General features: G+C 46.6%; 1 protein-coding gene across 1 annotated transcript in view; it reads left to right on the top strand.

Annotated features, from left to right (window-relative positions):
• The window catches only part of LOC309563257 (uncharacterized protein), a gene marked incomplete at its 5' end in the record, with an annotated part of 28,316 nt that extends 15,675 nt beyond the window's left edge, over positions 1-12,641 (top strand). Inside the window, 4 exons of the mRNA XM_082267664.1 lie at positions 2,533-2,775; positions 3,906-4,030; positions 4,112-4,179; positions 12,529-12,641. Coding sequence (XP_082123790.1) covers positions 2,533-2,775; positions 3,906-4,030; positions 4,112-4,179; positions 12,529-12,562 — 470 coding nt within the window. The 3' untranslated portion in view covers positions 12,563-12,641. The remainder of the gene's footprint in view (positions 1-2,532; positions 2,776-3,905; positions 4,031-4,111; positions 4,180-12,528) is intronic.
• Positions 12,642-26,463: the final 13,822 nt, after the last annotated feature.

The raw sequence follows: 26,463 nt of genomic DNA, 5'->3' as shown, positions 1-26,463 counted from the left end.
GTAATGGCTTAGATAATGGTCTATAGGCTCTGAGGAAGAGGTTAAGCCTCGAAACGCGTAAGCCTTCAAGTTCCAGAAGACGATACACCCTTTGGTTCAGATGCTGATGGCAACGTATCCATTTGGCATGCTTGTATCAAGATTTTGTTTGTGAGTATAGTCACACTTTTTATTAATAAAATCTTTGTGGAGGATAATGCAGTAGGCCGGTGCACCCTTGTTTGTTTTTCAGTTTTAGTGATCTCAGACTACCCTGGTCTTGTAAGGGGGTGCAAGGCCGAAGCATTTATGAGTAGAAGGTCTTCGATGGCCGAATGAGTGTGGCTGGATGTGGCTAGAAGATCACCTCTTAGAGCACAGGAGACAGGTGCATTGCACCAACGTTTTGATTTGGCGGCTCCTAACTGTCCCTGATTTGGAGAGACTGTCTCTGATATGGAACAAAGTCCCTCTGTCCCTCTTTCTGCCTAATTTGTCCCTCATTTTGGTCTGATCTATAGAGTAGTTGTAAAAAAAAGCACTTGTGGGTTTAATTAATCTTTTTTTTTTTTTATATAATTCTCCAGGGGGCGTGGCAGGGGGTGTGTCTTATGTCCACATACTTTTCCTAATGGGTGTCCCTAGTTCCCATCTCACAAAATTGGGAGGTGTGCTTTCAAGGTAATGATGGGGCCTGCAGAATACCAAGACATGGCTGCCCAAACCATGATTGGGCCACCACCATGCTTTACAGTTGGCACAAGACAGATCTGGTGTTAAGCTTGGAATGGTGTTTGCCACACATCAGAACATTCGGTGGTTGGGAACAGAGTGAAGCTCGATTCATCAGACCATATTTTACTCTTCCATTGATGAATAGTTCACCATTTATGGGTGTTGAACCACTCTCTCCTCTTCTGACCACTAATATCGGTCATTGGTGGTTTGGCCATTGCAGCTCGTCTGTGGAGGTCTTGTCTATGGAGTTTCCTCCGCAGAGTGTTTGTGGACGCGGGATTGGAGGACAGAGACCGAGCTCTGCCGTCACTTCTCTTATTCCGGGTCACAATCCGGGGCAATGTTTCCTTATCAGATGACATTTTCCCAGAAACTGTATATGTCATCAAAACCTCGGATACTGAACCTCGCCACTTGGCAAATAAATTGCCAATTTCAGTCACAGAGGCACCAGCTGAGCGGCACCAACAATCTGCCCTCTCTGGAGCTTAGTAATCTCTGACAGGACTCCATATTAGTAGCAGCACATGCAGCGAGGCTTCCCAGCTGGAGGTTCCTTGTCTCATCACACAACGGAAGAATGTTACATCACTTCCACCTTCACCGCCAAACATGGCGTCACTTTCACACCCACCAAACATGGCGTGTTTCCAGATAACCCCCCCTGATGTGTCCAAACCCTGTATATATCTAACCACCGTATGTAACTGACCCCTGTATGTATCTGACCCCCGTATGTATCTGACCCCGGTATGTATCTGACCCTCGTATGTATCTGACCCTGGTATGTATCTGACCCTGGTATGTATCTGACCCTGGTATGTATCTGACCCCGTGTGTATCTGATCCCGTGTGTATCTGATCCCGGTATGTATCTGACCCCGGTATGTATCGGACCCCGGCATGTATCTGACCCCGGTATGTATCTGACCCCCGTATGTATGTGACCCCCTGTATGTATCTGACCCCTGTATGTATCTGACCCCTGTATGTATCTGACCCCTGTATGTATCTGATCCCCGTATGTATCTGACCCCAGTATGTATCTGATCCCGGTATGTACCTGACCCCGTATGTATCTGACCTCGGTATGTATCAAACCCCTGTATGTATCTGACCCCCGTATGTATCTGACCCCAATATGTATCTGACCCCGGTATGTATCTGACCCCGGTATGTATCTGACCCTGGTCTGACCCCTGTATGTATGTATCTGACCCCAGTATGCATCTGACCCCAGTATGTATCTGACCCCGGTATGTATCTGACCCCGGTATGTATCTGATCCCGGTATGTATCTGATCCCGTATGTATCTGACCCCGTATGTATCTGACCCCGTATGTATCTGACCCTGGTATGTATCTGACCCCGGTATGTATCTGACCCTGGTCTGACCCCTGTATGTATCTGACCCCAGTATGTATCTGACCCCAGTATGTATCTGACCCCGGTATGTATCTGACCCCTGTATGTATCTGATCCCGGTATGTATCTAACCCCAGTATGTATCTGACCCCGGCATGTATCTGATCCTGGTATGTATCTAACCCCAGTATGTATCTGACCCCTGTATGTATCTGATCCTGGTATGTATCTGACCCCTGTATGTATCTGACCCCGGTATGTATCTGACCCCAGTATGTATCTGACCCCGGTATGTATCTGACCCCGGTATGTATCTGATCCTGGTATGTATCTGACCCTGGTCTGACCCCGTATGTATGTATCTTACCCCTGTATGTATCAACGAATTCCGGGTTTGTTTATTGGTGGAAATCTCACAACAGAATTTGGTGCTTTCTTCTTTCTTGCAGTGTCTGCGTCTCCGACCTCCTTCTATATGGAGTCCAATGTGACCCTCCAATGTGCCGTAACCTGCCTGGACCGGGATGGGAGACTCTGCTGGTACTATAATGTGATTGGACAGAGAGTGTGCGGGCAGCCGGGACAGAGAACCTTCACCAAGAATATCACCGCCGTGCCGGAGACATTGGGGAACTGGACCTGCAATGTTCTGATTGGAGAAAAAACCATGGCCAGCGCTAATCTGAAACTGGGTGAGCGACCACTGAAGATGCAAATGTTAGAACTACGATAGATAGATAGATAGATAGATAGATAGATAGATAGATAGATAGATAGATAGATAGATAGATAGATAGATAGATAGATAGATAGATAGATAGATAGATAGATAGATAGATAGATAGATAGATAGATAGACCCAGGGCTTTTTTTCAGCAGGAACGCGATGGAACGCAGTTTCTGGCACCTCCAGCACTGAATGTATGTAATAGCAAGGGGTGTGGGGGTGTTAAGGAGGGTCTCTTGATGCTGGCTGCTTGGGGATCTATTGTCACTGGTAGGGATCTGGTATTGTGTGAGGGTCTATTGTTGCTTCTGGGGGATCTATTGTTGCTGGGGGGGGTCTTATGTTGTTGGTAGGAATCTCCTATTGAGGTAGAGGTCTATTGTTGGCTTATCTATTGATACTGGTTGCTGGGAGAGCCGTTGTTGCTACTAGAGGGGGTCTAATGTTGCTGAGGTGGATCTTTTTTGCTGGGTGAGGTATTTTATTGTGCGTGGGAGGTGGTTAGGGGATGGAACCAAGGGACAGTGCTCAGAGGTGGGTAGTGGGTGGAGACAAGGGGGTGACTCAAAAGGCGGGAGTTCCTGCACCTATTCTCCGAGAAAAAAAGCCCTGGACAGACCTAAACCCTATTGAGCATCTGTGGGACATCCTCAAACAGAAGGGGGAGGAGCGCAAGGTCTCTAACATCCACCAGCTCTGTGATGTCATCATGGAGGAGGGGAAGAGGATTCCAGTGACAACCTGTGAAGCTCTGGTGACCTCCATGGCCAAGAGGGTTAAGGCAGTGGTGGAAAATAATGGTGGCCACACAAAATATTTTGGGCTCAATTTGGAGATTGTCACTTAGGGGTGTACTGACTTTTGTTGCCAGCGGTTTAGACATTAATGGCTGTGTGTTGAGTTATTTTGAGGGGACAGTAAATTTACACTGTTATACAAGCTGTACACTCACTACTTTACATTGTAGCAAAGTCTCATTTCTTCAGTGTTGTCACATAAAATGATACAATAAAATGTGAGGGATGTACTTACTTTTGTCAGATTCTGTAGGCTGAGGCAGTAGATAGATAATTGTCTTCCATCCTTCTTCCGCAGAGGTGACCCTGAGCCTCTTCCATCCCTCCACCGCCCTCTTCTGGGTGACAGTGGCGGTGGGAGTCGTTGTCCTCCTACTAATTGTGGTCATCATCACAGTTATGGCGGCTCGGTGTCGCAGAATGGTGAGTAATGATTGGACGGCTGTGATTGTCGCTCTGTCCTCGGTGCGCTCGGCGCGGTCTGATCTGTTCTCTCCCTTGCAGAGGCGTGCGCGGTACAGAGCCTGGTTACTGGAGAACCTGCACCAGCAGAGGGTGTGCGAGTGCAATGGGTAAGTGTGCCCCGGGTGATTGGGGTCACTCTTTTATAACTTTAATAGGGATCTTAGTTGTCACAAGAACAGGTGTCCCCATTGGAAGATTTCCCCCTCACTTCCTGTTCTGGTGACAACTGTAAAATGTCGGATTTCCCGTCCTGTTCTGTCCAGGTGAGAATGGTGACGAGGACATATGGAGAAGGTGACACGGAGAGAAGTGACCACCTGACACGGAACGTTCCCTCACTCTATAACTGGACAAATGTTTTAGATATACTAGACCCAGTATTGTATTCATCTGACCCATTAGAATCCCCCTTTTGGTGGGTGTAGGGGACCCCAATTATTGAGGACCAGGATCGCTAGAGAAGCTTCAGTCCCCTCCCCCTTCCTCCAGCCCTGCCATACACACGTGTGTTGAAAGGCTTGGCCAGGCCTGGTAGAGACCTGCGGCACCTCTGTGCATGTGTAGGGGGTTTCCCGCACAGGACCCCTGAGGTCCAGGATTACACCAACGTGTGTTCAGATATGCCGCAGGTATCACCCCTTTTCCAAAGCCCCCATGACACACCTGTGGGGCGGCACGCAATTGCCACCAGCGCCAGGGGAGCGCAACATCACCCTCACCCAGGCAATAAAAAATGTGTCAAAAACTCAAGAAAAAACAATTAAAAAAACAAAACACTTTTTATAATGGAACTGAAGAAAAGTAAGGGAAGGGGGAGGAGCTAGATAGAAACACTGGCGGCTTAAATGGGGGAAGGTCTGCTTACGTACCTGTATGTGATTTTGCTCACAAGATCTTGGGCGTGCCACCGGAGCTCCGCTCCCCCCGTAATTGGACACAGCAGGAGCCAATCAGCAGGCTATTGCGGCCGCCAGGACCCACCCATCATTCCGAGGAGGGGCAGAACGGCGGTCTGTGAGAGAGGAAAATGGAGATCTTGTGTTTTTGCTAAGCAGGAACGCGGATCTCTGTCTTTGCACTAGATCAGTGATGGGGAACCTTGGCACCCCAGATGTTTTGGAACTATATTTCCCATGATGCTCATTCACTCTGCAGTGTAGTTCCAAAACATCTGGGGGTGCCAAGGTTCTTCATCACTGCTATGGAGTAATGTGTATTTTTTAATAAATACAGTAAGAATTAAATATATTGATCACCTTGATAGAATGGGGGGGGGGGAGCTGTCCTATGTATAGATGAGAAGTCAGCAAAGGTTTTATTCTGTAGGCCCTAAATATTGATATGAAGGCCAAGTCACTGTTATATACGGGGAGAGCGGCCGAGCCGTATCCATATCTCTCAGGGTTTATAGCATTTGCTATTTGTGGAGGGCTCCCCCACCAGTGAAAAGTGTGTCAATAATTTTGGACCCAGTAGAGAGTTTTTGGGATTTTTTGTAGTCAGGATTTGAGGGGCTTTGACAAAGACCAAATTGTAATTTCTCAACTGGGTCGGAGCATCTCCAAAACCGCGGCTCTTGTGCGATGTTCCCGGCCTGCAGTGGTCCAAGGAAGGAAAACCGGCCAGCTGGGGACAGTGTCATGGACAGTCAAGAGTCATTGATGGAGGGGGGGAGGAGGCTTATTGATGGAGGTGGGGAGGGAAGGCTCATTGATGGAGGTGGGGGAGGGAAGGCTCATTGATGGAGGTGGGGGAGGGAAGGCTTATTGATGGAGGTGGGGAGGGAAGGCTCATTGATGGAGGTGGGGGAGGGAAGACTCATTGATGGAGGGGGGGAGGGAAGGCTCATTGATGGAGATGGGAAGGGAACTCACATTGATGGAGGTGGGGAGGGAAGGCACATTGATGGAGGTGGGGAGAGAAGGCTCATTGATAGAGATGGGGAGGGAAGGCTCATTGATGGAGGTGGGGAGAGAAGGTCCATTTATGGAGGTGGGGAGGGAAGGCTCATAGGGGTCAATAATGGAGGTGGGGAGGGAAGGCTAATTGATGGAGGTGGGGAGGGAAGACTCATTGATGGAGGTGGGGAGGGAAGGCTCATAGGGGTCAATAATGGAGGTGGGGAGGGAAGGCTCATTGATGGAGGTGGGGAGGGAAGACTCATTGATAGAGGTGGGAAGGGAAGGCTCATTGATGGAGGTGGGGAAGGAAGGGTCATTGATGGAGGTGGGGAGAGAAGGTCCATTGATGGAGGTGGGGAGGGAAGGCTCATAGGGGTCAATAATGGAGGTGGGGAAGGCTCATTGATGGAGGTGGGGAGATAAGGCTCATTGATAGAGGTGGGGAGAGAAGACTCATTGATGGAGGTGGGGAAGGAAGGGTCATTGATAGAGGTGGAGAGGGAAGGGTCATTGATAGAGGTGGGGAGGGAAGGGTCATTGATGGAGGTGGGGAGGGAAGGCTCATTGATGGAGGTGGGGAGATAAGGCTCATTGATGGAGGTGGGGGGGAAGGCTCATTGATAGAGGTGGGGAGGGAAGACTCATTGATAGAGGTGGGGAGGGAAGACTCATTGATGGAGGTGGAGAGGGAAGGGTCATTGATGGAGGTGGGGAGGGAGGACTCATTGATGGAGGTGGGGAGGGAAGGCTCATTGATGGAGGTGGGGGGGGGAAGGCTCATTGATAGAGGTGGGGAGGGAAGACTCATTGATAGAGGTGGGGAGGGAAGACTCATTGATGGAGGTGGGGAGGGAAGACTCATTGATGGAGGTGGAGAGGGAAGGGTCATTGATAGAGGTGGGGAGGGAAGGCTCATTGATGGAGGTGGAGAGATAAGGCTCATTGATAGAGGTGGGGAGGGAAGGGTCATTGATAGAGGTGGGGAGGGAAGGGTCATTGATGGAGGTGGGGAGAGAAGGCTCATTGATGGAGGTGGGAAGAGAAGGCTCATTGATGGAAGTGGGGAGGGAAGACTCATCGATGTAGGTGGGGAGGCAAGGCTCATAAGGCTCATTGATGGAGATGGGGAGGGAAGGCTCATTGATGGAGGTGGGAAGAGAAGGCTCATTGATGGAAGTGGGGAGGGAAGACTCATCGATGAAGGTAGGGAGGCAAGGCTCATAGGGGACATTGATTGAGATGGAGAGGAAAGGCTCATTGATGGAGGTGGGGAGGGAAGGCTCATTGATGGAGGTGGGGAGGGAACATTCATTGATGGAGGTGGGGAGGGAACACTCATTGATGGAGGTGGGGAGGGAAGACTCATTGATGGAGGTGGGGAGAGAAGGTCCATTGATGGAGGTGGGGAGGGAAGGCTCATTGATGGAGGTGGGGAGGGAAGGCCCATTGATGGAAGTGGGGAGGGAAGGCTCATTGATGGAGGTGGGGAGATAAGGCTCATTGATAGAGGTGGGGAGGGAAGGGTCATTGATAGAGGTGGGGAGGGAAGGGTCATTGATGGAGGTGGGGAGGGAAGGCTCATAAGGCTCATTGATGGAGATGGGGAGGGAAGGCTCATTGATGGAGGTGGGAAGAGAAGGCTCATTGATGGAAGTGGGGAGGTAAGACTCATCGATGTAGGTGGGGAGGCAAGGCTCATAGGGGTCATTGATGGAGGTGGGGAGGGAAGGCTCATTGATGGAGGTGGGGAGGGAAGGCTCATAGGGGTCAATAATGGAGGTGGGGAGAGAAGGCTCATTGATGGAGGTGGGGAGGGAACACTCATTGATGGAGGTGGGGAGGGAACACTCATTGATGGAGGTGGGGAGAGAAGGTCCATTGATGGAGGTGGGGAGGGAAGACTCATTGATGGAGGTGGGGAGGGAAGACTCATTGATGGAGATGGGGAGGGAAGGCTCATTGATGGAGGTGGGAAGAGAAGGCTCATTGATGGAAGTGGGGAGGGAAGACTCATTGATGTAGGTGGGGAGGGAAGGCTCATAGGTGTCATTGATGGAGGTGGGGAGGGAAGGCTCATTGATGGAGGTGGGGAGGGAACACTCATTGATGGAGGTGGGGAGAGAAGGTCCATTGATGGAGGTGGGGAGGGAAGACTTATTGATGGAGGTGGGGAGGGAAGACTCATTGATGGAGGTGGGGAGAGAAGGTCCATTGATGGAGGTGGGGAGGGAAGGCTCATTGATGGAGGTGGGGAGGGAAGGCTCATTGATGGAAGTGGGGAGGAAAGGCTCATTGATGGAGGTGGGGAGAGAAGGCTCATTGATAGAGGTGGGGAAGGAAGGGCCTTTGATGGAGGTGGGGAGGCTCATTGATGGAGGTGGGATGGCTCATTGATGGAGGTGGGGAGAGAAGGTCCATTGATGGAGGTGGGGAGGGAAGGCTCATTGATGGAGGTGGGGAGGAGGCTCATTGATGGAGGTGGGGAGGGAGGACTCATTGATGGAGGTGGGGAGGGAAGGCTCATTGATGGAGGTGGGGAGGGAAGACTCATTGATGGAGGGGGGGAGGGAAGACTCATTGATGGAGGTGGGGGGAAGGCTCATTGATGGAGGTGGGGAGGGAAGGCTCATTGATAGAGGTGGGGAGAGAAGGTCCATTGATGGAGGTGGGGAGGGAAGGCTCATCGATGGAGGGTGGGAGGAAAGGCTCATTGATAGAGGTGGGGAGGGAAGGCTCATAGGGGTCAATAATGGAGGTGGGGAGGGAAGGCTCATTGATGGAGGTGGGGAGGGAAGGCTCATAAGGCTCATTGATAGAGGTGGGAAGAGAAGGCTCATTGATGGAAGTGGGGAGGGAAGACTCATTGATGTAGGTGGGGAGGGAAGGCTCATAGGGGTCATTGATGGAGGTGGGGAGGGAAGGCTCATTGATGGAGGTGGGGAGGAAAGGCTCATAGGGGTCATTGATGGAGGTGGGGAGGGAAGGCTCATTGATGGAGGTGGGGAGGGAACACTCATTGATGGAGGTGGGGAGGGAACACTCATTGATGGAGGTGGGGAGAGAAGGTCCATTGATGGAGGTGGGGAGGGAAGACTCATTGATGGAGGTGGGGAGGGAAGACTCATTGATGGAGATGGGGAGGGAAGGCTCATTGATGGAGGTGGGAAGAGAAGGCTCATTGATGGAAGTGGGGAGGGAAGACTCATTGATGTAGGTGGGGAGGGAAGGCTCATAGGTGTCATTGATGGAGGTGGGGAGGGAAGGCTCATTGATGGAGGTGGGGAGGGAACACTCATTGATGGAGGTGGGGAGAGAAGGTCCATTGATGGAGGTGGGGAGGGAAGACTCATTGATGGAGGTGGGGAGGGAAGACTCATTGATGGAGGTGGGGAGAGAAGGTCCATTGATGGAGGTGTGGAGGGAAGGCTCATTGATGGAGGTGGGGAGGGAAGGCTCATTGATGGAAGTGGGGAGGAAAGGCTCATTGATGGAGGTGGGGAGAGAAGGCTCATTGATAGAGGTGGGGAAGGAAGGGCCTTTGATGGAGGTGGGGAGGCTCATTGATGGAGGTGGGATGGCTCATTGATGGAGGTGGGGAGAGAAGGTCCATTGATGGAGGTGGGGAGGGAAGGCTCATTGATGGAGGTGGGGAGGAGGCTCATTGATGGAGGTGGGGAGGGAGGACTCATTGATGGAGGTGGGGAGGGAAGGCTCATTGATGGAGGTGGGGAGGGAAGACTCATTGATGGAGGGGGGAGGGAAGACTCATTGATGGAGGTGGGGGGAAGGCTCATTGATGGAGGTGGGGAGGGAAGGCTCATTGATGGAGGTGGGGAGGGAAGGCTCATTGATGGAGGTGGGGAGAGAAGGTCCAATGATGGAGGTGGGGAGGGAAGACTCATTGATGGAGGTGGGGAGGGAAGACTCATTGATGGAGATGGGGAGGGAAGGCTCATTGATGGAGGTGGGAAGAGAAGGCTCATTGATGGAAGTGGGGAGGGAAGACTCATTGATGTAGGTGGGGAGGGAAGGCTCATAGGTGTCATTGATGGAGGTGGGGAGGGAAGGCTCATTGATGGAGGTGGGGAGGGAACACTCATTGATGGAGGTGGGGAGAGAAGGTCCATTGATGGAGGTGGGGAGGGAAGACTTATTGATGGAGGTGGGGAGGGAAGACTCATTGATGGAGGTGGGGAGAGAAGGTCCATTGATGGAGGTGGGGAGGGAAGGCTCATTGATGGAGGTGGGGAGGGAAGGCTCATTGATGGAAGTGGGGAGGAAAGGCTCATTGATGGAGGTGGGGAGAGAAGGCTCATTAATAGAGGTGGGGAAGGAAGGGCCTTTGATGGAGGTGGGGAGGCTCATTGATGGAGGTGGGATGGCTCATTGATGGAGGTGGGGAGAGAAGGTCCATTGATGGAGGTGGGGAGGGAAGGCTCATTGATGGAGGTGGGGAGGAGGCTCATTGATGGAGGTGGGGAGGGAGGACTCATTGATGGAGGTGGGGAGGGAAGGCTCATTGATGGAGGTGGGTAAGGAAGACTCATTGATGGAGGGGGGGAGGGAAGACTCATTGATGGAGGTGGGGGGAAGGCTCATTGATGGAGGTGGGGAGGGAAGGCTCATTGATAGAGGTGGGGAGAGAAGGTCCATTGATGGAGGTGGGGAGGGAAGGCTCATCGATGGAGGGTGGGAGGAAAGGCTCATTGATAGAGGTGGGGAGGGAAGGCTCATAGGGGTCAATAATGGAGGTGGGGAGGGAAGGCTCATTGATGGAGGTGGGGAGGGAAGGCTCATAAGGCTCATAAGGCTCATTGATAGAGGTGGGAAGAGAAGGCTCATTGATGGAAGTGGGGAGGGAAGACTCATTGATGTAGGTGGGGAGGGAAGGCTCATAGGTGTCATTGATGGAGGTGGGGAGGGAAGGCTCATTGATGGAGGTGGGGAGGCAAGGCTCATAGGGGTCATTGATGGAGGTGGGGAGGGAAGGCTCATTGATGGAGGTGGGGAGGGAAGGCTCATCGATGGAGGGTGGGAGGAAAGGCTCATTGATAGAGGTGGGGAGGGAAGGCTCATAGGGGTCAATAATGGAGGTGGGGAGGGAAGGCTCATTAAAGGAGGTGGGGAGGGAAGGCTCATAAGGCTCATTGATAGAGGTGGGAGGGAAGGCTGGCCTGCGTAGTCTGATTCAATAGAGAAACGACTGTAGCTCAACTTGCTGAAATAGTTAATGCTGAATCTAGGGCGGAGACAAGGGATGGGCAGGAGAGGAAGCCGCCCTGGGCGCAGCAGTAGAGGGAAGCCCTTACTGCACTCAAGCTTCAGGAATAGTGGTTCATAAACAGGGACAGGCTGTAGCTACATATCTGCTTTGATGGCTACTACTGTAAAAATCAAGAAAATGGCCACAAATGTGTAGTGCACATTCCATGCCGACCATTGACAGTCGGTGCAAGGGGGCAGTGAATGGGCACAAGGCGGTTCACCCATTCTATGGCTTGCACTAGGAATGGGGGAGAGGGGGCGCTGGAAGAGACTGTCCCGGTACTGGCTGGTAGAAAGGTGTCAGAACACACACGGCATCACAGGTTGTTATGTATGGGGCTGTAGATGCAGACCGGTCAGGGTGTCCATGCTGACCCGTGTCCACAGCCAAAAGCCCCTACAATGAGGACGTGAGCATCAGATCTGGAACATGGAGCAATGGAAGAAGGTAGCCTGGTCAGATTAATTCAAGAATTGTTTGAGGAATACAAAAATGAGTTTGAGATGTTGACTTGGCCTTCAAATTCTCCAGATTTCCATCCAATCGAGTATCTGTGGGATGTGCTGGAAAAACAAATCTGATCCATGGAGGCCCAACCTCCCAACCTACAGGACTTAAAGAGGAAGTAAACCCTCCTCTGACACTTTTACCTATAGGTGATCCTATAATAAGGCTTCCCTATAGGTACTGTAAATATCTCCTATACTTGCACCGTTTAGGAGATATTTACCTTACATGCATCCAGTGACGTCACTGGCGCATGCGCTCTGAAGGAACTGCCACTGGTGCCGTTTCTTCAGAGTCCCGTGCCGTGACTGTCGGCTCCCGCACGCGTGCGCGGGAGTGATGTCACCGCGGCTCCGGCCAATCAGATGGCCGGATGCCGCGATCCCGGAAGACGGGCGACTGGACATGTCGCCCGTCATAGAGGTAAGCGGGCGGCACGGCGGGGGCTCGTTCTAAGGTAAGTATTTCATAATGAGCTAGTATGCGATGCATACTAGCTCATTATGTGTTTCTCTTTCAGGGTGTAAAAAAAAAAAAAAAAATTCAGCGGAGTTTACAACCTCTTTAATGCATCTACTAGTGACAGCTTGGTGCCAAATACCATAGTATACCTTCAGAGGTCTAGCAGAGTCCATGCCTGGACGGGTTATGGCGGTTGGTCATAATGTTATGGCTGATTAGTGTAGATATGGAATATATTGGTAGACTGCTATATATATATATATTAGTAATATAGAGTAAATGAAGCTTTGATCTGATCTCTTATATCTTCTGTCTCCCAGGTTTGCACCCAAGAGGCTCAGAGAGAACATCTGACTGCACTGGATATCCTGCAGAATATTGCACTGATTGCCCCTGCAGGCTATTACACTTCTAGATGGACTGAATGCTTATATGAAAATGAAAAATCGAAGAACCGGATACTTCATGGCACCTTCTGACTCTTCCATTAGACTGTTATGTGGGATGAGCGTAGTCAGTCTACGGGACACTGTATATATGAATCCCGCCCTTGTATGGACTACAGATATATTGCACTGTATATACTGCGGCTGTAAATAGTCAAATAGACTGCAGAAGCTTTTTTTTTTCTTATGACACGAATCTATCAGATGTGAAGGAGGACCACAGGGCTGATTGAGACTCCACAGGGGGGTCTACTTACAACAACCCCGCACTTGTGTCCCCCCCTTCATCTTCCAACATGAATCTGTGAGATGTGAAGAAGGACCACAGGTGAAAGAGCTGTCTGAGGCTCCATAGACCTATGGTGGTCAACTTCATAAAGGGGGCCACAAGCATGGGGCCCCCTCTATCTTCCAAGGCAAGTCTGTAAGATATGAAGGAGGAGCACGGGGTGAAAGAGCTGTCTGAGGCTCCATGGACCATTGGGGGTCATCTTACTTGATAAAGGGGGCCACAAGTACAGGACTCCTTGATTTTTTAAGACAAAACTGTCAGATGTGAAGGAGGACCACAGAGTTGATTGAGAATCTGTGGGGTGGTCAACTTACTTGATAAAGAGGGCCACAATGCGGGACCCCCTTTATTTTCCAAGACAAATCTATCAGATGTGAAGGAGGACCACAGGACCAATTGAAACTCCATAGGATGGGCAACTTACAGTACTTGATAAAGGGGACCACAAGGGCCAGGGTCAATTTACTTTGTAAGACAAGTTAGTCAGATGTGAAGGAGGACCACTGGGTTAAAGAAGTGGCTGAGGATCCATAGTCCAATGGTGGTCACCTTACTGGATAAAGGGGGCCACAAGTGTGGGGCCATCTTTATCTTCCAAGACAAATCTGTCAGGTGAAAGGGAGGACCACAGAGTTTATTGAGACTCCGTAGGGTGGTCAACTTACTTAATAAAGGGGGGGCACACTTGGAGTATCACGGGGTCAAAGAGCTGGCTGAGGCTCAAGGGACCAATGGCGGTCACCTTACTTACTTACCAATGGTGGTCACCTTGATAAAGGGGGCCACAAGTACAAGACCCCTTGATTTTCCAAGACAAACCAGTCAGATGTGAAGGAGGACCACAGGATTGATTGATACTCCGTAGGGTGGTCAGTTTGTTTGATAAAGGGGACCACAAATGTGGGCCCCCTTTATCTTGCAACACAAATCTGTCAGATGTGAAGGAGGACCACTGGGTGAAAGAGCTGGCTGAGAGGTTCCATAGACCAATAGTGGTCACGTTACTTGATAAAGGGGGTCACAAGTGTGGCCCTAGACATCACCATAGGGCCACATATAATATTCAGTGTATGTAATGCTACAGAAAGCTGTTAGGGTGAAGACAGGAGATGGTCGGAGACTGCCAACACGTTATAGGAGATGTCATAGACTGGGGTCATGCTTCAGGAGATGGTCATAAACTGGGGACATGCTTCAGGAGATGGTCATAGACTGGGGTCATGCTTCAGGAGATGGTCATAGACTGGGGACATGCTTCAGGAGATGGTCATAGACTGGGGACATGCTTCAGGAGATGGTCATAGACTGGGGTCATGCTTCAGGAGATGGTCATAGACTGGGATCATGCTTCAGGAGATGGTCATAGACTCGGGGACATACTTCAGGAGATGGTCATAGACTGGGGTCATGCTTCAGGAGATGGTCATAGACTGGGGACATGCTTCAGGAGAAGGTCATAGACTGGGGACATGCTTCAGGAGATGGTCATAGACTGGGGACATGCTTCAGGAGATGGTCATAGACTGGGGTCATGCTTCAGGAGATGGTCATAGACTGGGGAAATGCTTCAGGAGATGGTCATAGACTGGGGTCATGCTTCAGGAGATGGTCATAGACTGGGGTCATGCTTCAGGAGATGGTCATAGACTGGGGTCATGCTTCAGGAGATGGTCATGGACTCGGGGACATGCTTCAGGAGATGGTCATAGACTGGGGACATGCTTCAGGAGATGGTCATAGACTGGGGACATGCTTCAGGAGATGGTCATAGACTGGGGACATGCTTCAGAAGATGGTCATAGACTGGGGACATGCTTCAGGAGATGGTCATAGACTGGGGTCATGCTTCAGGAGATGGTCATAGACTGGGGACATGCTTCAGGAGATGGTCATAGACTGGGGACATGCTTCAGGAGATGGTCATAGACTGGGGTCATGCGTCAGGAGATGGTCATAGACTGTGGTCATGCGTCAGGAGATGGTCATAGACTGAGGACATGCGTCAGGAGATGGTCATAGACTGGGGACATGCGTCAGGAGATGGTCATAGACTGGGGACATGCTTCAGGAGATGGTCATAGACTGGGGACATGCTTCAGAAGATGGTCATAGACCGGGGACATGCTTCAGGAGATGGTCATAGACTGGGGACATGCTTCAGGAGATGGTCATAGACTCGGGGACATGCTTCAGGAGATGGTCATAGACTCGGGGACATGCTTCAGGAGATGGTCATAGACTGGGGACATGCTTCAGGAGATGGTCATAGACTGGGGACATGCTTCAGGAGATGGTCATAGACTGGGGTCATGCTTCAGGAGATGGTCATAGACTGGGGTCATGCGTCAGGAGATGGTCATAGACTGGGGACATGCGTCAGGAGATGGTCATAGACTGGGGACATGCTTCAGGAGATGGTCATAGACTGGGGTCATGCTTCAGGAGATGGTCATAGACTGGGGTCATGCGTCAGGAGATGGTCATAGACTGGGGACATGCTTCAGGAGATGGTCATTGACTGGGGACATGCTTCAGGAGATGGTCATAGACTGGGGTCATGCGTCAGGAGATGGTCATAGACTGGGGACATGCTTCAGGAGATGGTCATAGACTGGGGACATGCTTCAGAAGATGGTCATAGACTGGGGACATGCTTCAGGAGATGGTCATAGACTGGGGACATGCTTCAGGAGATGGTCATAGACTGTGGACATGCTTCAGGAGATGGTCATAGACTGGGGACATGCTTCAGGAGATGGTCATAGACTGGGGACATGCTTCAGGAGATGGTCATAGACTGGGGACATGCTTCAGGAGATGGTCATAGACTGGGGACATGCTTCAGGAGATGGTCATAGACTGGGGACATGCTTCAGGAGATGGTCATAGACTGGGGTCATGCTTCAGGAGATGGTCATAGACTGGGGACATGCTTCAGGAGATGGTCATAGACTGGGGTCATGCTTCAGGAGATGGTCATAGACTGGGGACATGTTACATGAGACTGTTAGAGATCATTACTATTAACGACCCCTTTACAAGTCAACACTTCTACATTTTGTGCTCCCTACAGTCCTCCAAAAAAAGCACTTGTTCCGCATTAAATATTTACATGAGGGCCTATATACTGTATATCTATTTATGCCTTAAGCATTTGCACAGTTGTCACAAATAATCACAGTATTATGTATAAAATGCTTATTTCCTATGGCAGCTCCATCTAGTGGCCGTAATGGAGGATTTTCCTGATTAGGTTTTTCAGGAAAATACCGCAATATGGCCACTAGATGGCGCGGACAGTGATTTTTTTTCAATAAAAGCACCCTATAGAAGAAGTGTAAGCAGCATGTGGTAATTTCATTATCCTTAATAATTCTCGGTTTGTACTTCAGCTTGGGCTTCTTCTTTTGTAAGATAGAAAGTGAGAAGCCAAAGAATTTACAACATGAAGTCAGTCTAAAGAATTTGTGAACTGGTTGGAGTGAGCACGGAAACAGATCGCTGTCTGCAGGGGCCCCTGTGGCACTGTGTGGCCCCTGGGTGGCTGGTTGGGCTCCAGGGCCGTAGATGATGGGAAGTTGCAGAGTTGGACATCTTATCAATGATCAATGTATGGGTGGTGATGAGAATGAATTCCGGATGACTTCATTGTTACATTGTAACATTCATCCGGACAAATGTTACTTTGTTATTACCAAATTGCTGCGTGTCCCATTGTTCTCTGCCAATAAGATGCCAGAATATCGCATTTATCAATAGAACTTTCTATCACCTGGGAGATATTTAAAGTGCAAATAAATAAAGTGCATAAATTGCATAAATAATCCAAAACATCCAACGAAGCAAGAACAGAGTCCTTCAAAAGTCTTTGTTTATGTAGTGCCAGAGCTGGTGGTGGTGACATTGTACGGTGGTTCCTATAACTGACACCAATGACCCTGCATTAAAGGCACTGTCTATTGCTCTGGCACTACATAGACAAAGACTTTTGAAGGACTCTGTTCTTGCTTCGTTGGATGTTTTGTTTCTTTTTTCCTTTTTTTTTTTTTTTTTTATATTTTATTTATTTATTCAAAAGAGACAATGAAAATATTTCAGTACATCATTTCAAGTCCAATCTACATTATAAAGCATTCAACACAAGATTATTTCCAGCATCATCTGTTAAATTAAATTCAATCAAGGTTGTAGGACTTAATTGATACAATTAACTAAAGTCATCGGTACTCTCCAATGTCCCTAATATTTTCTAACGTTATTTAATAAAACAAGAAAAAGAAAGAAGAAAGAAAACAAAACAAAAAAAAAAATAAAAAAAATAAAAATAAAAATAAAAATAAAAAAATATAAATCAAAAGTCTCTCCCTCTACCCTCCCCCCCTCAACTGTTATCCCATAAATACTTTAGCTCTTTATCCTTTATTACATCAATTCCTGTCTCTACATAATACTCCCCTAAATTCGTAAGTCAGAATCCCTAAATGGGGTTATACCTATATGTCCTCTTCTCATTTTCTATTCCCAAAGGTCTCTGTTTATAAGCTTCCTCTTTTTCTTTTCTTCTCTTCTATTCATTTCATTTTCCCTTTTATATTTCCTTCAAAGGTACTCTATGAACTGCTCCCTTGAAGGACGGAGATGTTCTTGGGAGTAATGTAAGGGGGGTTCCTCGGTCCACGGAGAATTCTCCTAAGTTTAGTAATCCCCTCGCTCAGATCAACCTCCCCCAAATCCTATTTCTAAGTGTCTTCCCCTTCCCTTGGTGTTCCCTATTGTGTTTCCTTATATTTCTTGTATCTGTGTAATCCTGTGTCAAGTGATACTATGTTTATTTAAATTTATCCTTAGTGTTCCAAGGCTACCTACAATTAAATAGTCTCGTTAACCAATACCTTTTAAAAATGGTGCTACTATGTGTTTAATTTAAGTATTGTGTCACAACAGTAAATGTATTTCTACTGAAAATGTGACATGGTTAACTGTGATATAAAATACAAAAAAAAAAATTTTTGTTATGGGGGGGGGGGGGGGGGAGGACAAACCCTCCCCTCCACTTGTGCCAATTAAATCCACTCGTGACCCATCCACACCCCTTGTGTAAAAAAAAAAAAAAAAAAAAACCCCTCCTCCATTTGGGGGAGTGTCCATTGATGCTCCTATTGTATTCTCCGTGCTATCACGATGTTGTCTAAATGTTTCTCCCTATGAGTCTGGTATCCTCCCTTACCCCCCATTTATTTTCTACTAACTAAGGGGAAGTGTAATGGGTTCTCCCTTCATCTGAAACTATAAACTGATTCCATAATGTCCATGTTTTAGTGTATAATTCGTGTTGACCTCGTGTTGATAGAATCAGGTCTTCATATTTATTCATTTCTTCTACTTTGTTTATCCACATGTTAATAGTCGGCGAGTTAGTTTCTCGCCAGCACAGGGGTATACACGCCTTAGCCGCATCCAATAGATGGCGAATGATAGAATGTTTATATTGCCTATCCGGCATATCCGGAGCGTGAAAAAGAAAGAAAACAGGTTCGTCCGGTATTATGTGTTCTGTAAATTTCTGGGAAATCTCTCGCACCTGTTTCCAAAAGTTATCAAGTTTAGAACATTCCCAGAAAATATGTAGTAAAGTCCCCTTTTCTTTTTGACAGCGCCAGCATCTATCTGAATTGTTCGGTGAAAATATATGTAAGCGTGTTGGTGTGTAATACCATCTAGATATCAATTTATAGTTTGTCTCTTGTACCCGTGTACAGATGGAGGATTTAAATGTAAATTGTAAGATATGTTGTAATTGTCTTAATGAAAACTTATAATTTAATTCTTTCTCCCAATTATCTATGTAAGATGGTCTATAGTCTGATGTTGGCGTGAGTATTAGGGAGTAAACCTTTGATATTACATGGGATATCGTTCCTGTTTGTGTACACATCTTCTCATAGGTGGTTAGTGGCCTATCGAATTCCTGTGGGGTACGCTGTGATTGTAAAAAATGATGAAGTTGGAATGCTTTCCAATGGTCTAATCCATACCCCTCTTCAGGGGAGGTCATTATAGCCACCGACACCCAAGAGCCTGATCTCAAAAAGTGGGATACCTGATAGATCCCCCTGTCTCTTAATCTACAGAAAGTTTTCTCCTGATATCCCGGGGCAAACTGTGGATTCCCTAAAACAGGCATTAATGGTGAATGCCTTGTCGAGAAAGCCGGGTTTTGAAAAATTTTTGAACATATCCGGATCGTTGTACCTACAGTCGGGTGGCGTGTCATATCTCGTGGTAATGAGCCGAAGCACCATGGTGCTCTATTCAGCGGTATATCACATTGCGCCTGTTCTACACTAGGCCATAGTTTAATCTCATTATGACGGTTCCAGTCTATAAGTCTGCCTAGGTGAACTGCGTGGTAATATCTTAATATATCTGGAACCGCTAATATCTATCCACCATAGTTTTTAGGAAGATAAAGTAACTGTTTCTTAAGTCGCGGTCTCCGTTGGGCCCAAATAAATTTTGAAAATACTACCTGCACCTGTCGGAAATAGTTAGATGGAATCGAAATAGGTAAAGCCTGAAGGAGATATAGGAATTTCGGTAATATGTTCATTTTAATTATATTACTGCGACCAAACCAGGAACTAAGTCCTGTACGCCATCTCTGTAATTGGTCTCTTATTTTATTCAATAATGGTGGAAAATTCATCTTAAATATCTGAGAAGGCACAGGTGGTAATAAGGTCCCCAGATATTTCAAGGCCGAGTCTGTCCATTTTAAATTAAAATTTGTATACAGTTGTGCCTTCAGAGATTGTGAAATTCCTACTCCCATTGCTTTAGACTTACTCAGATTGATCTTTAAAGAGAGAGAAATCAGAGGGTTGGTAAGATTAACCACTTGCCGACCGCCGCACGACTATCTACGTCGGCGGTCAGCCCCTCACAGGCAAACTAACGTAGGGCTACGTTGCTTGCTTGTGAAGGTCTAGGGAGCGAGCGCGCGCCCCCGGAGGCGCGCTCCCGCTCCCGCGTGGTCACGGACCCCCCCCCGCGCGTGTGACCAGCAGACCCGATGTCCGCCGGCCACTCGGCGATCGGCGGGGGAGAGGGAGAATGTCAGGCAGCTTGTGTAAACAAGCTGCCTGTCATTCTCCTCGCTGCAAAGACACTGATCACATGGATCTACTATGTAGATCCGTTGATCAGTGTCCTTACAGCTGAAGCCACAGCCAATCACAGTAGAAAGCACGCCCCTAGGGACACACACAGCCCCTCCCTCCCAAATAAAGTTAACCCCTTCACTACCAGTGTATTTTTACAGTAACAGTGCATATATATAGCACTGATTACTGTAGAAATGTCACTGGTAACCCCAAAAGTGTCAAAAATGTCAGTCAAGGGTCCGATCTGTCCGCCGCAATGTCGCAGTACCGCAAAAAAAATCGCAGATCGCCGCCATTACGCGTTAAAAAAAAAACAACAAAAATGACAAAAATCTTTCCCTTTGTTAGTAAACGCGATAACTTTTGCGCAAACCAATCAAAATACGCTTTTTGCGATTTTTTTACCAAACATAGGTAGCATAAAACAAATTGGCCGAAAATGTTAAAAAATTTAGATTTTTACATTTTTTTGGGGGGGAATTTCATATAAAAAAATGTGAAAAATATTGTTATTTTTGCAAAATTGACGCTCTTTTTTTGTTTATAGCGCGTGATCAAAAAATCGCACAGGTGATCAAATACCACCAAAAGAAAGCTCTGTTTGTGGGAAAAAAAGGACGCCAAATTCGTTTAGGTACAGCGTCACACGACCGCGCAATTGTCCGTTAAAGTCACGCAGTGCCGAATCGCAAAATACCCCCTGGTCGGAATGGGGGTAAAATCTTCCGGGGCTTAAGTGGTTAAATAACATGTCGTCTGCATATGCGGATACTTTCTGTTGAGTGCCTGCCAGTTTTATGCCACTGATATCGGGGTTATTTCTAACAGTGCACAGAAAGGGCTCCAAAGTGAGAACAAATAATAGGGGTGATAACGGACACCCCTGTCGTGAGCTCTCAGATAGAACCCCGTTTACTTTAATTCGGGCCGAAGGGGCTGAATATAACTGTAGTATCCATTCTCTCATCCTTTCTCCTACCCCTACATGCCTCAATACCGCGGACATAAAGTTCCAGTTGACCCGATCGAATGCTTTTTCCGCGTCCGTCCCGACAAATATACATGCTTGTTTAGAGTTATACGCTACATGCAGAAGATTTAAAACCTTTACAGTGTTATCCCGTGCCTCTCGGGTGGGTACAAAGCCCACCTGGTCTAGATGTATCAAAGTAGGTAAGTGAGGTTGTAGTCTATTAGCGAGGATTTTTGAAAATAATTTCAGATCTACATTTAATAATGAAATAGGCCTGTAGCTAGGGCATTTTGTAGGGTCCTTCCCTTCCTTTGGCAGAACTGTTATGTGTGCTCTTAACGTATCTCTATGAAACGGGGTATCTGTGTGTGATTTATTAAACATATCTATCATTTGTTGGCCGAGAATTTGAAAAAAGGTCTTATAGTACTGTATTGGCAGCCCGTCCGGCCCTGGTGCCTTTCCTGTTTTTGTGTTTTTAATTGCTGTTTGTAATTCCATCAGGGAGATAGTAGTAGATAATTCTTCTCTCACCTCCTCTGTTAATCTTATCATACCTGATTTAGAAATGTAATTAATCACTACTTCCGGATCAATGGGCTGCGGAGACAAATTATAAAGTGACAGATAATATTTTCGAAAGTCCCGTGCTATGTCTTCAGGTCGTTCAGCTTTCTGCCCTGCTTGTGATATGATCCTAGAGATATAGGTTCTCGTTTGTGTGTCACGTAAGGTTCTAGCTAACACTTTCCCACACTTGTCCCCTGATTCATACATCACCCTACGGGTTCTCTGTAGTGCTGCTTTGGCTTTATATTGTAGTGTATCTACTATCTGTTTGCGTATTGTGGTAAGCTCTCTCGTCGATTCTGCTGTAGGTGCATGTTTGTGTCGTGACTCTAAATCATGTAAATTCTGTAGAAGTTCGTTCATCTGCTGTATACGTTGTCTCTTCAATCTAGCACCATGTTTGATAAATACCCCCCTAATTACTGCCTTGTGAGCTTCCCATATCACTCCCGGACTTAATTCTTCATCTGAGTTAGTTTGAAAATAATGTGTGAGTTCCTTCTCCACTTCGCTAATCACCGTCTTATCTTGTAGGAGGCTCAAGTTCAATGACCATGTCTGTGATCTGATTAGGGGTGTATCTGATAATGTGTATATTAGTGTCAATGGTGCGTGGTCGGACCACGGAATAGAACCGATTGTTACAGACTGTACAGATTGTAGTTGTGCATGTGGGACTAAAAAATAATCAATCCGCGAGTATGATGTATGTGGAGGGGAGTAGAAGGTATAATCCTTTTCTCCAGGATGTAGTAAACGCCATACGTCAATCAGCTGTTTTTTATGTAATTGTGTCGCCACTCGCTTTCGGATTCTGGGGGGTAAAGAAGTAGTTCCTACCAGAGATGTATAGTAACGAAGTAGAACTACTTAAGTACTGTACTTAAGTACCGAAATGCGGTATCTGTACTTTCCTAGAGTAGAATTTTTTTCTCCTACTTCTACTTTTACTTCACTACATTTTTTCAATGATTTCGATACTTCTACTCAAGTATTTTTTTTTTTGTGCTGCATAGTTACTCGTTACTTTTAAAAAAATTACCACTGCCAGAACAGTAGATGGCAGGTTGCATAAAGCTCAAAAAAATGTGTATAATGTCATTTGTAAATCAGCGCATACGAAAATAAAGGCTGTGTATAATAAAAGCTGCTATACCAAATCTTTCCAATAAAAAGAAAATATGAAACAAACAAATAAATGGTGCTACAGCGCTTAAAGTGCATCAAGAAACTACTAACAAACACAGGTTAATCATTTGAAATAATAAAAAACAATATGATGTTCAAACGTTTGACTTCTTTCTTTAATAACTACATAACACAGTACTTGTACTTCTACTTTCAGTACTTGAGTAGAATTTTTTTTTCAAAACTACTGGTACTTTTTACTTTTAGTACTTAAGTAGCAAATTTTTTGAAAAAACTACTTGCAATATTTAAGTAAAAAAAATGTTGAATACTTTAGTACTTCTACTTAAGTAACTTTTTCTGCGAGCACTTCCACTTCTACTCAAGTCACTTTTTGATCGAGCACTTGTACTTTTACTCAAGTAGAAATTTCGAGTACTTTATACAAGTCTGGTTCCTACTGATGTGTCTTCAGATGGAATTAGGGCCATATTAAAATCCCCTCCAAGAATGAGCTGACCTTCCTGAAATTCCTGAAGCTGGTTCAAACATCTTACTAGGAATACATCCTGCTGAATATTTGGTGCGTATACTGAGGCTAACGTTACTCTGATGCTCCCAATATTTCCTTTCAAAAAAAGGAATCTACCTTCTGGATCGGCACAGACCTGTGAGCACGTCCATGGCACCTTTCCTGAGATCATTATTGTCACTCCTTTGGTTTTACCATTTACACAGGTAGAATGGTACACCAAGGGGAAAAATTTATTTCTAAGTAATGGTGTTCTTACTTCCTTAAAATGTGTTTCCTGTATATAGGCTATATCTATATGTGCGTTTTTTACTTCAGAGAATAGCATCCGCCTTTTCTCCGGTATGTTCAATCCCTTGACGTTTATTGAGCATATTTTAATAGTATTCATGTTGTGGATAGGTGGTAAATAACCAGGGGAGAGAGAGAGAAGAAGTAAGGAGAAAAAAAAAAGGGTTGATAAAACCCAAAGAAAAAAAAAAGAACCCTAAAATCAAAAAAAAAGGAAAAAAAAAAAAAAAAGAAAAAAGCAAAAAATTGGGCAAATATGGCGTCTAGTGGTCCTCGACCCAAAAAAAACCTAGACGCGTGCCCTAATAGGGTGAAGGTTGGAAGACGCCGGTGAGGACTCTCCAGCCTCCCTCCCCTAACCCAACTCACTTCCCCCAATCAGAGGTCTTTTATTGAAAAACATTTTATTATATATATACTTGCATTTTTTAGGTGTCATATTTCAAAGAGAAAAAAAAAAAGGGGGAAAAAAAGGGGGGGGGGGGAAGGAAAAAAACTAAAAACCAAAATACCCAAAAACTCTCACGACTTGTTCCATTACTACCATTACTATGTGACGTTAATTACTATCATCCTCCGAGAGTGATGAAGGTATCCCCCTCAAACCCCCTAGGGGTGTCCCTATTACGTGCTTTCACCTTCGCCTCTATTCGAGGCGTTGGCTCTTGCATACGTTCTATGCTATTTACCTCCTAACTCAGGTGGCATCCAGAGGAAGGGGAGGGACCCTAAAAAAAAAAGAAAAAAGAGGGGGGGAAGGGGGTTGTGACGGGGCTATACTCCCCTTATCATTCCCCCCCTCCTCCTCCCCATCTAGCTACCTTGAGGTCTGGGGTCCCCCTCTCCAAAAAAATTCTAATCATGTATAATCATATGTAATATTCCTCTCTGATCTATTTCTCTTTATTTATTTAAGATGGATCTACTGTATCATGAATTCCTTAAAAATAAGAGGCTCACTATTTTCACCTAAATACCCCCCCCCCTCTTCATCACCCCTCATCACCCTGTGAGATACCATATTTTTTAATTAACATATATGCAAATTCCAGACAAAAAAAAAAAAAGAGAGAAAAAAAAAAGGGGGGGGGGGGGATGATGCCACAAAGAGCGCAATTCCCTACTGAAGATTTGGAGTACCAACCCTTCCTTCATTCCCCTCTCTCTCCTCATCTCAAAAAAAAAAAAAAAAAAGAAAAAAATCCCATTTAGGATGAACTAAATTTATGAGCTCCTCTTTCTCATCCATCTCCTAAAGTCCTTATGAAGTGAGTAGGGAGAGGACTAAGAGAGAACCGGGGGGGCTCGTGACCCCTCCCCCCATCTCCCCCCATCCCCTCCAATCCCCCTCCTATCACCCAAAAGATCATCCCCCCCCCCAGGAAGGGGAAAGCCATTATTTACATATTAACATATATGGATGGGATGAAGGCTTCTCTCTTAGAATACATATTATATCCGAGCCATATCTGTCCTCATAGTCTATAGGTAGTCTGTAGATAAGAGAGAGATATCTTAGACTGAAGGGAGATAAGAGAGTGGACAAGCTAGTGGGGGAAGCCCCCCCAAAAATCCTACCCCACCAAACCCCCTCCTCCTCCCCTCCAGTAGTCAATATATATACCATCTTCTCATTTCTCCTTGATTTCCATCCACTTCTGCATTTTATATTATTCTAATCAGAGTCTTCAGGGGATCTCTTTTTCCACATGTACTCCCATATCGCTTACAGCAGAACTAAATGAGCTAATTGTAGCATTTGCTAGTCCCCCAAAGAAAAAAAAAAAAAAAAAGGGGGGGTTACACAAAGTAACAGTCAATTATATGTTTTTTATAACTCACGCGGTCCCTCCATTCGATTGGTGTCACGCTCCCTCTGCTGTCCCTGGGATTGAGGGTCAGGTCTACCACGGTGTGCTTCAACTGTCCCCCTGTTTCCAGGTCGCGGTAGAGTAATCAGCCAATCCGGGATCTGAATTGGGGTGGCTCCTAGAAAGGAAAAGAAGGCAGGCAGCTCTGTTGGATTTCGGAGTGTAAATGTTGTAATATTCTTTCGAAAAAAAAACTGCTAATGGGTATCCCCATCGGTATGTACAGCCTGCTTGACGGGCGATATCTAACGCTGGTCGGAGAAGTGCTCTACGTTGTAGCGTGGCTTTGGAAAGATCCGGTAAGATTTTTATAGATGCTCCATCCAAATTCACTGCTCTCATGTCCCATGCCTTGCGCAGGATAGCTTCTTTTTGGAGGTAGTGGTGCACTCTGCACACCACGTCTCTTGATCTTTCCGAGTTGGTGGATCTTGGTCCTGGCGCTCTGTGAACTCTGTCTAGTTCTACTGATTCCAAAGGTTCCGAGCCTAGAACTTTTTGAAATATGGCTGCTACTATCTCTCGTAGGTCTTCTTTGCCTGTAGTCTCCGGGATACCATGGAGCCGTAGATTGTTCCGACGGCTCCTGTCCTCCAATTCCTCTATATGTAGCTGTATGGAGATGGCTGTATCTGCAGATTCTTTATGGGTATTCTCCAGGGATCGTTGGATGTTTTGGATTATTTATGCAATTTATGCACTTTATTTATTTGCACTTTATGAAAGGAGGGTAACACCATCCCTGCGCTACTGAAATTCTAAGAAAGATAATCTGTTTTTTTTCTGGTTCTGGACATGCTACAGAGCTGAAACTTCACAGGGACACTTTTTAGACCCCCAGACACTAAATCCAAAGAAATCTCATTTTTTTTTTCAATAATTTTTTCAATAATTGTCTCTCTATCAAAAACAACAATTTTTAAGAACTTTTTTTTTGTGTGATTAATAGTCCCCGGGGCATGACCCAGAACCCTAGGCACATTTTAGGG

The sequence above is a fragment of the Pelophylax lessonae genome (genome assembly GCF_965119305.1).
Source record: "Pelophylax lessonae genome assembly, chromosome: 9".
Taxonomy (NCBI): Eukaryota; Metazoa; Chordata; class Amphibia; order Anura; family Ranidae; genus Pelophylax; species Pelophylax lessonae.
The sequence above is the reverse complement of the archived record's forward strand: the minus strand, read 5'-3'. Positions and strand labels throughout refer to the sequence as shown.